The sequence below is a fragment of the Capra hircus genome, chromosome 2, assembly GCF_001704415.2.
Source record: "Capra hircus breed San Clemente chromosome 2, ASM170441v1, whole genome shotgun sequence".
Lineage (NCBI taxonomy): Eukaryota > Metazoa > Chordata > Mammalia > Artiodactyla > Bovidae > Capra > Capra hircus.
The window spans coordinates 119,442,717-119,455,197 of record NC_030809.1 but is presented as its reverse complement, the minus strand read 5'-3'; the positions used below and the strand labels follow the sequence as shown (position 1 = coordinate 119,455,197).

The 12,481-nt window shown below is 35.1% G+C and overlaps 1 protein-coding gene across 2 annotated transcripts in view; it reads left to right on the top strand.

Moving 5' to 3' along the window:
• CWC22 (CWC22 spliceosome associated protein homolog) overlaps positions 1-12,481 on the top strand; it is a 65,506-nt gene that overhangs the window by 48,860 nt on the left and 4,165 nt on the right. For both annotated transcript variants that reach the window (XM_005675898.2, XM_005675899.3), the window contains exons 14-19: positions 1,081-1,141; positions 5,788-5,865; positions 6,473-6,625; positions 8,186-8,313; positions 10,004-10,105; positions 10,202-10,422. In XM_005675898.2, coding sequence (XP_005675955.2) covers positions 1,081-1,141; positions 5,788-5,865; positions 6,473-6,625; positions 8,186-8,313; positions 10,004-10,105; positions 10,202-10,422 — 743 coding nt within the window. The remainder of the gene's footprint in view (positions 1-1,080; positions 1,142-5,787; positions 5,866-6,472; positions 6,626-8,185; positions 8,314-10,003; positions 10,106-10,201; positions 10,423-12,481) is intronic.

Genomic DNA, 12,481 nt, shown 5'->3' with positions numbered 1-12,481 from the left:
ATTCTGTCATACTTTCTCTTTGATTCTTCACTTAATTAGACAAAAGGAAAGTTGTAAAAATTTTCCATGAACTACTTGACTTGTTTTTCAGAAATTATAGGATTTTTTTCCTAAATACTAACTCTGTTTTTTCAAAAATAAAAACTAGAAAATGTCACATTTTTAAAAATACTTTTTGGTATTGCTGTATTATTGAAGTTTATCAACTACAGTTAGCTATTTTAATCTTAGTGCCAGTTATTATTTAATATTGTGTGTTATGAAAGCTCTTTCTTGATTTCTTAAAGTTTTTTTTTTTAATTCCATTCTACCTCCCTGAATTATTTTTTGTGCTTTTGAAACCCAATCAGTAATAGAAGCTGAGGATTACTGATGAACTATAAAGCTAAATTCATTATCATTATATTTCAGTGGGTGATTATTTTATATTGCTGTTATCAAATGATACTGGTATTATTCCTGAATCAAGTTCACACTGAGTTTGATAATTCTCTAAGCAAAGCATATTGAAGATATTTTTCATGCAATTTATATGAATGTTGTACAAAAATAAATTCTTTTCTTTGTAATTGATTTTAGTTATTTACTGATTTTATACTAACTTTTTATATAGTGTAAGAGCCCTATGTTTGGGTATGACTCAAGATAACTTGTAAGTGTGGTGATTAAGCTCTGGATGTCATGCTGGGCTCTTGAAACATCTTTTACCTCTTCCTCACTTGGATCAGGGAGAAGTGGAAATATTTAGCAATATAATAAAGATTTGTCTGCTTTCTATGTCTATGAATTTGTACATTCTGGACTTTTTATATAAATGGAATTATGTTATATGTGGTCTTTATGTCTCACTTCTTTCACTTAGCATCAGTCACGGTCCCCCATGTCATAGGATGTATCAGTACTTCATTCTTTGAAGAGTTAAAAACCTTTTCTTTTTTATATTTACAATACAGTAATATGAAAATATAGAAGAAAATTTTTAGCAATTATTAGGGTAAGATTCTTATATATGAAAGAGTGCTACAACTTAAATATGCTGCTATTTTTAACCTAACTATTGTGACCATTTTATCCCTACAGTTTAGATTTTGAAGAATGTGCTCACAAGTTGCTAAAAATGGAGTTTCCTGAGAGTCAAACAGTAAGTTAGTACTTTTTTTCTATTAGGAAATATGCATATGTGTTATAAAAAATATGTATGTATGTTATAAAAATGTTTAAGATAGTTAATAGGTTTCATGAAATGAATCAGTAACTCAGTGCTTCATATATGCTGCTCATTCCAGTGATTTCAATCAGCTGCTTATTTGAGGTGTGAGAAAAGGAGGAAGTTTCTCTGAACCACCACACTTTACACAGGTTTCTGAGTGGTTGCCTATAAATCAAATGGTGCCTTAAATACAATAGGAAGTTTGTTCTTTAGTAAAGTACCTGGTCCATCTACTTTATGCACTAAAGCATTCTTTTGTCATAGAAGCTGGAAAGATCACCATACTTGTTGTTACATTACTTGAATTAGATATAGATGAACCTGTTCCATTTTTTTCCACTCATTAATTCATTTAACAAAACGTATTCAGCATATATGGAGAAGGAAATGGCAACCTACTGTGTATTCTTGCCTAGGAAATCCCATTGACAGAGTCTGAGCCTGGTGGGCTACAATCCATGGAGTTGCAACGAGTCGGACATGACTTAGCAACTGAGCACATTCAGCATATACTATATGGCAGGCATTCTATAAGGTGTCAGGGATTCAGGTATCCGTAAAGTACATTTTTGCTTCCTCTTAGCCCATGGGACTCATAGTCTTATAACTCAGTACATATACTTAACTGTTCAAAATATCATGGAACCCTAATACCAAGAGGATAATAAAGGTTAGGTTGAAAAGATTATCTTAGGTTTTTTTTTTTTTTTTTTTTTTCCTAATTCTTTCCTTATGTATTTTGCCCTGTGCCCATCTATATTTTGGATGCTTGAAATCTGAAGCAAAGGCTTTCAGGGTTTGGTTTTTCACATCTTAATGTACATGTAGTAGACTCAGCACAGGTCCAGAGTGAATGTATCAGCTCTAATAGGCTGTTTGATTTCTGGTTCTTCTAAAAGATCTTGACTGTCTGAGCTAAGTTAACATTACAAGGAAGTCCTTTGACTTAAGGCCTTAAATATGTTCTGTTACAGGGATTGGCATACTGTGGCCCAGGCCCACTGCCCATTTTTGTTAATAAAGGTTTATTGGAGTACAGCCTTATACCATTGGTTGATGTATTGTGTGTGATTGATTTTGCCCTATAGCAGCAGAATTGACTAGTTGCAGCAGAGAGTAAATGGCCACTAACATCCTGAAATATTTGCTGTCTGGTCTTTTCCAGAAAAAGTGTCCTAATCTTTAAGAATGTAGATTAGTTCTTGAAATGCCATGGTATGGAATTTTGAGATTATTCTTTGCAAATTAAAAAATATTTTTTCCCTCTTAAAATTTATTTATTGATATACTAATAATAGTGTCTTTATATGTATTATGGGTATACTTGATATTATTGTAATTGGAAGGGAATAAATTAGTGAATTAACCTTTAAAATTATAAGTAAAACTAAAGTTATGGTATGATCTTGTCACATTATTTGCTGAATATAATTGTTATTAAAAATGTTATTAATCCAGAGGATAGTTGTTCTAGAACTTAACTTCACTGTTTTTTTCCCTTGAAACCGCAGACCAGAATATTTATTTTTCCCTCATATCTGAAGGATTATTTGCTGCATAAGATCATTCTTGCTAGAAATTTTTTTTTTTTATTTCATGTCGAATATGGCTTTTCACTCCCTTCTGGCCTGTAGCATTTGCCCTGAGAACTTCAACATGCTTTGATAACATTTGGAAGAGTATCTTAGTGTGTCTGTTTTCATGCACTCAAAAGAATCTCCTAAAATCACTATGATATTTAATTAAAATATTAAAATATTTAATTATTTTATGCCACAGGGAATAACTCTTATAATTGCATTTAGTCTCAGAAAGAAATTAATTTGTTTTTGCATGTTGTTCTGACTTTATTAGCAATGCTGTCAGCATATTACCTTGTTATATTGTTTAAAACCTGATTAAGTATTAGGTTATTATAAGATGAAGTGTTGGTAGAAGTTGAAAATACATTTTAATATATTGAATTAATGTTGTGTGGCAGAACTCAGAAAAGGTCATTTAGGTTTTCTTGGTCCTATATTAAATTTTGACGAAGTACATCTCTTCAGAACTTAGACATTTATAAACATTTTAATTGAGGCAACTTGTGACTAACCTTTAAAAAAAATAATAATCTAACAGTATAATTACATCTAAAAATAACCTTGTTTTGTGAAGAGAAGCCTTTCATTAGATAGTTTTATAAGCAGATTATCAGCTTCTTGAATAACACTGCCCCATAGAACATTTTGCATTGAAGAAAATATTCATATTCTTCCCTTTTTAGTACAGTGGCCACTATACTGGTCACATGTGGCTTCTGAGTACTTAAAATGTGACGTATGACTAAAAAACTAAAATTTGAATTTTACATAATGTTGAATAATTTAAATGTGAATGGCTATGTGTTGCTAGGGGCCAGCACACGGGACAGCACAGTTGTGAAGTGTTCTATGCTTCTTCAGGGTCCCCCTTCCTTCTTGCTCATGGATCAGTCAGTTCAGTTCAATTCAGTTACTCAGTCATGTCCAACTCTTTGCGACACCATGGATTGTAGCTTGCCAGGCTTCCCGGTCCATCACCAACTCCCAGAGCTTGCTCAAACTCATGTCCATCAAGTCGGTGATGCCATTCTACCATCTCATCCTCTGTTGCCCCCTTCTCCTCCTGCCTTCAGTCTTTCCCAGCATCAGGGTCTTTTCCAAAGAGTCAGTTCTCTGCATCGGGTGGCCAAAGTATTGGAGTTTCAGCTTCAACATCAGTTCTTCCAATGAACACTCAGGACTGATTTCCGTCAGGACTGACTGGTTGGATCTCCTTGCAGTCCATGGGACTCTCAAGAGTCTTCTCCAACACCACAGTGCAAAAACATCAGTTCTTTGGTGCTCAGCTTTCTCACATCCATATGTGACTATTGGAAAAACCATAGCTTCGACTAGATGGACCTTTGTTGGAAAAGTAATGTCTCTGCTTTTTAATATGCTGCCTAGGTTGATCATAGCTTTTCTTCCAAGGAGCAAGTGTCTTTTAATTTCATGACTGCAGTCACCATCTGCAGGGATTTTGGAGCCCAAGAAAATAAAGTCTGTCACTGTTTCCATTGTTTCCCCAACTATTTGCCACAAAGTGATGGGACCAGATGCCATGATCTTAGTTTTCTAAATGTTGAGTTTTAAGCCAACTTTTTTACTCTCGTCTTTCACTTTCATCAAGAGGCTCTTTAGTTCATCGATTTCACCATAAGGGTGGTGCCATCTGGATGTCATCTGGATGGTGTCATCTGGTGGTGCACGTGGAGATTTCCAGTAAATGCATATTGACCTAATTTTTTTAAATATATATAATAACTACCTATTAATAGATTGTATCTCATGTTATCAGAGGACAAAAATGTCAGAATTCCTAATTGAAGATATAAAGGTACAAAATAAAAGTGAACTGAAAGAGTATATAGTATATTTTATAGCATTGCTTTCTGTTTATAGAACACGAATACATTGCAGTTAATGTATTTTATTAAAAATTACTTTTTAACTTTCTAATAAGAAATGTTTTGTAGAAAAAGATCTTTAGTCAGTTTAGCAGTACTCAGAGTTAGGGTTAGGATTATTCTCTTTTTCATTTTGTCTCCATTGATTTGTCCTTATTTCCTGAGTTTCTTGATCTATGAAATTGCTGTAATTGATATATATTTCATTAGGGTTATTTCAGGAATTAAATAATATTTATTCATTATAAGTAATTTGTGATGTTGATATTTCCCGATCTTGGATTAACTCTTGCGTTTCATAGCCCAACAGAATTTTCACAGAGGAGTTTTCAAGACACAAAAATAACTGATTGGACAGTGTGTGGAAAGAACAGTTATGGAATGATTCCATCTATTTATTTAGATTCATCTGTGGACAGATCTATATGAGTAGCATTTATTTTGAGGCTAAAAATCTTGGCCACAAAGGTCTTTTTTGTTGTTGTTCTTTTAGATATATTTTCTTATAAACAAGGCAGTCATTATGTTAGCACTGAAGTTGTGCCTACTTTATGCTCTGTAAAGACTCACCACGTTTTGCCTTTTCCATACTAACAAAATATATTCTTGATAACTCAGTTTAAGTGTTGTATTGGTGGTCTGTATTTAAAAGATTTCTGTATAGAATCTTTTAGAATGTGATATATTTAGTTTCTTTTTGTTGATGTATCTGTTTCCTTGATAGTTCTTTGATATTATGTATCATTCTTCCAGAACTTTGAGGCATTCCATAACAGTTTCCCAAAGAGAACAATTAAATGCTGTCTTTTCAAAATTTCACAGCAGGTTTTCTTGAAGTGGCTCATACTTACATGAGTTTAGAATTTTATAAGCAATCTAATTAGCATAAATGACATGGAATTTCTATTAGCCAAACAGAAGACTTTAAAAAACTATAGTCTTGACAGAGATTGAATTTTTTGTTTTGTCTTCATAACTCAACTTCACAAAGTTTTATGTTTTTAAAACCTTATTTAAAAATTCAGGCTATCTTTGTCATATTGATAAATTATCACACAGCATAGATTCATTGTGTTTTGAATCATTAATGTAATTTTTTTCCAAATAGAAAGAACTCTGCAACATGATACTTGATTGCTGTGCCCAACAAAGGACATATGAGAAATTTTTTGGCTTGTTAGCTGGGGTGAGTTCCGACCTCATTTTTCTTGTTGGATTTTGATGAAATCACAAGGGTAATTCTGAACATGAGTATTGTGAATTAATGTGTCTGCTTTGTTGCCTGGTCTAATGTACTAGCATATCTTTGCTGAAAAACAAATCATTCTTCCCTTCCACAGTTTTCCCAATCTCTGTAGCTTCCTCCCTTCCCACTTCCTGTTTGTAGTTCTTTGATATTACATATCATTCTTCCAGAACTTTGAGGCATTCCATAACAGTTTCCCAAAGAGAACAATTAAATGCTGTCTTTTCAAACTTTCACAGCAATTTCTGGTCAAGTACATGTTCAGACAACATAAATAAAGCATGAGCTAAATCATTTTTTGAATCCAAACTTAATCCATAGAGAAGTATATTTATTTATCTTATATAAATATGTGTATCTGTGGTTAGCCATGTGTATAACTTTGTTTTAGCATATAAATCCCAGGGGTGGTATAAATTGACTTCTTTTTTAAGCATCCCATTATACAACAAAGAAGAGTGATATGACATACAAATATTTATTAACTTTTGATTGAATAAAATTAGGATTTAATATGGTGTTGACATTTTTATTTTTTATTTATTAGCGATTTTGCATGCTAAAAAAAGAATACATGGAATCCTTTGAAAGTATATTCAAAGAACAATATGATACCATCCATCGCTTGGAAACAAACAAATTGAGAAATGTTGCTAAGATGTTTGCTCACCTTTTATACACTGATTCACTTCCATGGAGCGTAAGTAGATGAGTCAATATTTGTACTTCTTTCCTAATCCCCTGTTATTCTGAAATAAATATTATTAAGTATAACATAGCCATACTCTTCCAATGTAGGCAGTGTACTTTAAAGTGACATGTGGAGCAAACGTCCACTATAATGGCACTCTTTGAGGTTATATTCATATAACGTGGAATCAAGAAGCTAACTTAGTGAATGAATATAAGAAATAACATGTTGAATGATATTAATAGTCTAAATGTTACAGTGCCTTTTGAAGGCGATACCTAGGAATGTTTTCAGAACATAGTTTTTTATCTTCTCTGTGTGCATTCATGTGTGTGCACACGCTTATCCATGTATAGCAGAGTTTGGTGGCACATGATCCTCTGAGTTACTGCCTGTTTCCTGATGGAGTAACCATCAGAAGTTCCCCTGGTAAGAACATGAGAGAAATGACTGTTCTGGCAGGATGTATGTTTCTTAGGCAACACTGAAGTTGGATAAGTGTTTGGGAGGAGTTCCTGTAGTCATAGTTAGAACAGGGAAAGATACTCTCGACGGGGAAATTAGACTGGGCTGGAATTTGAACTGCATTCCTTAAGCTGCCACTTAATTGTACAACTGCTGTTCATTCAACAACCATTTGTTTGGTCCCCAACTCTGTGCCCAGAAAGAGACACTGGGCTTCCAAAATGAATTATATATGGTCCCTGCTTTCAAGGAGTTTAATACCATATAACAGAAGAGGTAAGATGCCCATGGTAATAATACAGAATAAAAGTGATAGGTTAGGCTGAAGGAATTGAAAAATTCGAAAGAAATTATATCTAAGAAGAAAGAGGATCGTATTGTAGAATACCACAACCCAATGGTAGAATGAAACAACATTGTTGAGCTTATAAACGTTGGATAGATTTTTGTAATACTCTAAGTACTAAGTGTGTCCCACTACTTTCATGGGCATTTATAAGCTAACCCAGCAGGCTATTAAACTTTTTTACTTTGCTTTTTTCTTCCTTCTCTGGGAAAATGAAACCAAAGTTTTAAACAATTGAAATAGTAAGCTCCTGAAACACATGATCCATTAAAAACTGGAGGTTGCTTTTACTTTTTTTCACTCTAAAATATCTCTCTATGAGCTTCAGTTTTTAAGCCTTAGTCTTACTATTCAGAAGAAGCCATCGTTCTTGGTCTTTACCCTTCTCACGTATTGTATGCACTGGACATACAATATGATAACATCTGTTTTGCTAACTAGGTTTTAGGAGCTAGTAATCTTAGCATTATATGCTAGAGACAATATTCCTCCCTGCTATAAAAAGCACATTACTCAGGAAAGAGAATGAATTTAACCTCTGTAGCATCTTAACATTTTGAAAATTTGTATAGAAAAGCAGTCTTAAACTTTCCCAGGTACTAATGTATATCAGCATAATGAAAGATATTTACAGATAATTCTTACTGAAGATAACAAACCATAATTTCAGAGGACACTGAAAGTTAGAGATATTGGTCACTTTGTCTTACCATTTGAATACCAAAATAATAATGTCTGTTTTAAATTCTAATTTTCAGGTTCTTGAATGTATAAAACTGAGTGAAGAAACTACTACGTCATCCAGTAGAATTTTTGTGAAAATATTTTTCCAAGAACTGTGTGAATACATGGGTCTTCCTAAACTTAATGCAAGATTAAAGGATGAGTAAGTTTACTATTTTAAATTAAACACTTTTTATTCTTACTCTTATTCTCCTACTTTAGCAACCATAAGTCCACTCTTAGTTGTAAAAATATGTGTTAAGTCCTTAGGACATTCTTTATCTATTAGTCACTCCTCTTGACTCTCATGTTCTTTGTGACAGGGGACAACATGAAACTTTTAATGGTCATTTAGTTCAAGTAGACAGAATGCAGATTTCATGCCTCTTTTACTTTAGTTAGAACATGCAAAATTATTTTCCCATGCTGACTGGAATTTTCCAGTAATAAGTATTTGTAGTTTTATTTCATTTTTACCCTAAGGTGGAGGCTTAAAATGATAATGTTGTATTATCAGGGGATAATTGTAAACATATACTGGTGAAGGTCAGTCCTATAAGTCATATAACTGTTTAGATTATTATGCTGAACTCGGGCTTTGTTCCAGGACTATTTTGTAATCCCTATCCCGGCTCTCTTTCTTTGCATGTATTCAGATTGCCCATTACCACTTACATTGACTTCTACTCCATTCATACTCCTGAAATCCTTTCAAAGTTTTCTCAGTGATCATCTGCCAAATCCCCCAGTCTTGCACAGTCCTCATGCCTCTTGACCTCTTGGTCTCACTTACACTATTGACCACTTGCTCACTGACTCCTCACTTTATTCTCATTCTGCCTTGCTCCTCCCGCTCTCTGTTCTTCGGCCTGCCTCGCTTATGTTCGCCAGAGGTCTGTCCTGAAATCTGCATGCTCTGGGCCAATCCATTTGCTTCTCTTAGCTTCATATACTTACTTATTGGCCCTTGTCTGCTTGCCAGGCTGTGGGACTCCTTCTCCAGCAGGATGCATTCTGGCCGCTCAAACATTGCCCAGCTTATTAAACAATAATAGTAAGCTGATTCATGCCCCCTTACCTCTGTTTCCAGAGCTGGGAATTCCTTCTGTTCTGTCCAGCAAACTCTTAATCATTCTTCCTATATTGTCACCTTTTCCTGTGAAAGACGGTTTTTTCTAACTCTGCTGCTTAGTCCACTGAGTGTGTCACTCAAAACCGCATGATGTTGCCTTTTTCCTATCTGTTCCCCTCCCGAGAAGTAGCGATTCCATACAGTCTTCACCCTTGATACCTCTTGACTGCTTTTCCCCTTCCGCCAGTGCCTTGCACAGTACTGTGTAGACATGCGTGTGTGTATGTACAACAAAAGAGGGCTTTTTTTTTTACTTTTCTGTACATACACTCAAATATAAATACACATATGTATCCATAGATTTATATGTGTTACATAAGTATATCTATTCTGACTGTATATGAAAGTTTTTTTAAAAAAACCTCCTCTCATATAATTATAGAAACCAATTTAATTTCTTTATTTTGGGCCACACCTCGTGGCTTGTGTTATCTTAGTTCCCCTATTGGGAATTGAACCAGGGCCCATGGCAGTGAAAGCACTGAGTCCTAACCAGTGGACCATCAGGGAAATTCCTGGAAGTCAATTTTAGTAAACTACCACGTGACCCTACTCATGTCACTAGATAGCATGTAGCCTGCCCTAATCAGTGATTTTTAAATCACTTGCTTATATTTCATTTACTAATTTAATGTATAGAAATTCTGAAAAATGACTGTATGAGGGTTTTGCCTTTTTATCTCCAAGCATTCTGTTCTCTTTTGTTCATTTTCTTTTTCAGAACTCTACAGCCATTCTTTGAAGGATTATTACCCCGAGATAACCCAAGAAACACTCGATTTGCCATCAATTTCTTTACTTCTATTGGTCTTGGAGGTTTAACGTAAGAATTATTATCAGAGTTTTATTCAACTTATCTCAAACTTACCTCACAGTTCCTTCGAGACAGAATCTAACAGTGGGTTATGTTTTTAATTAGGGATGAATTGCGTGAGCATCTCAAAAATACACCAAAGGTCATTGTGGCACAAAAACCAGATGTTGAGCCAAATAAATCCTCCTCCTCTTCAAGCTCTTCCGAGTCCTCGTCCTCAGAGTCTGACTCCTCTGCCTCTGATTCAGACAGCAGTGACAGCAGTTCAGAGTCTTCTAGTGAAGAAAGCGATTCTTCATCCACCAGTAGTCAGAGCTCAGCCTCAGGTACTGAAACTCGTTTATAATTGATCATGCTTTTTTCTAACAAGTATGTTGCTGGTGGTGTTTATAAGCGAAGAGAAAATTTGATTGCTTATTTATTTTAGAGTTCGCTTGTTTAAAAGCCACAATTAATAATATAAATGATCATCTATCACTGTTGCAGTCTATACTGAATTCAATATTTATAATGTTAGGATTATCTTTTGGAATCCTCTTCATCAAAATGAAGATACTCTGTTGGCAAATATTTGTTTGAGTGCTGACTGAAATGCCTTTCATAATGTCTGTCATCTGCTTTGGAGGAGCTTTCCTGATGGTTGTATTTTAAAGAAATTTTAATTTTTTAGTATTAACAGTGAAGCCCTTATGTTAGTAATTGACACATACCACATATTCAGTGCATGTCTTATGGCATTCAGCTGTGTAAATTTTCATAAACCATATCCATGTATCCAAGACCCAGAACAAGAGCAGCCAGTACCCCAGAAGCCTTCCCTTGTTCTCTCCCCTGCTAAGTACCACTCCTCCCATCCACTGGCTCATGGCAGCTCCTGTTCTGATTTGTAATTCTCTAAATGAGTTTTGCCTGTTTTAAACTTTGGAATTATGTGTTATGAACTCCTTTATGTCTGGTTTATCTTTCAACTTTGTGTTTGTGAGATGCAGCCATACTATTGCATTTAGTTATTTTTCATTCATTCTCATTGCTGTATAGTTTTTCAGTATGTATAAGTATTTCATAGTGTATTTAACATTTATCCTTTTCACTCAGTGGAAATTTAAATTTATAAATAGCGTTTCCATGAATGCTACAATACATATCTTTTAGTGACATATGTGTGTATGTGTACGCACATTTCTGTTGAATATGTTCCTAGAGGTGGAATCCCTGGGTTGTAGGGTGTGTGTAGAGACTGCTAAACAGCTTTCCAAGTGGTTATTACAGTTCACACTCCCACCAGCCATGGATGAGGCTTCCCCAGTGGCTCAGGAGTAAAAAATTTACGTGCAGTGCAGGAGCTGCAGAAGTGGGTTTGATCCCTGGGTTGGGAAGATCCCCTGGAGGAGGACATGGCAACCCACTCCAGTATTCTTGCCTGGAAAATCCCATATACAGAGGAGCCTGGCAGGCTACAATCTGTAGGGTCAAAAAGAATTGGACACGACTGAAGCAACTTAACATGCAGGCAGCCATGTGTAAGAGTTACGGTAGAGTAGCTTCCATCTTCACTAACGTTTTCGCCATCATTTTCATTTTAGCAATTTTGGTGGGCATGCAGTGGCGTTGCATTGTGATTTTAGTTTGCATTTCCTTGGTCACTAGTGAGGCTGAGCATCATTTTGTGTATTGTTGGCCATTTGAATATTTTCTTTTTGTTAAGTGGCTGTTCCAAGCTTTTTCCCTCCCCCCACCCTTTTAAAATTATGTTGTCTTTTCTGTTTATTTAAAGTGCCTTTATGCATTTTGGATATGTCTCTTTTGTCACATGTATACATTGCAAATAACTAGCCCCGTTCTTGTCTCTTAAGCCCTGCGAGGCAACCAGAACTATGCTGGTTTCTTCCCTCAGCAGCAGCCCTGAGTCAGCAGATGCTTGCAGGAAGAAGGTGCCATCAGCTCACTTCTCTGTGGTTCTGCCTTCTCTTGAATCTTGGCCCTTCTAATCCTCAGTTTGTTTTTGCCAGCTCACTGGGGTCTTCTGTACGTTTTATTTTAAAATAATTTTGACTTATAAGAAGATTACAAAAATAGTACAGAGAATTTCCATATAGCTTTCACCCAATTTTCCCTAATATTAGTATCTTCCATAGTTTAGTTATCAAGATCAGGAAGTTAACATTGGGAAAAGACTGAATTTCACCTGTTTTTCCACTGATGTCCCTTTTCTTGTTCAGGATCCTTCTTGCCTTTAATTGTATTTCTCTTTAGCCTTCTATATAACCCACGATAGCTTCTCTCAGGCTTTTGTTGGTTTGAATGGCTTTGACACTTTTTAAGTCTTTGGTCACTTACTGTGCACAATGTCACTCAGTGTGAATATCTGTCTGTTTTCTCATGATT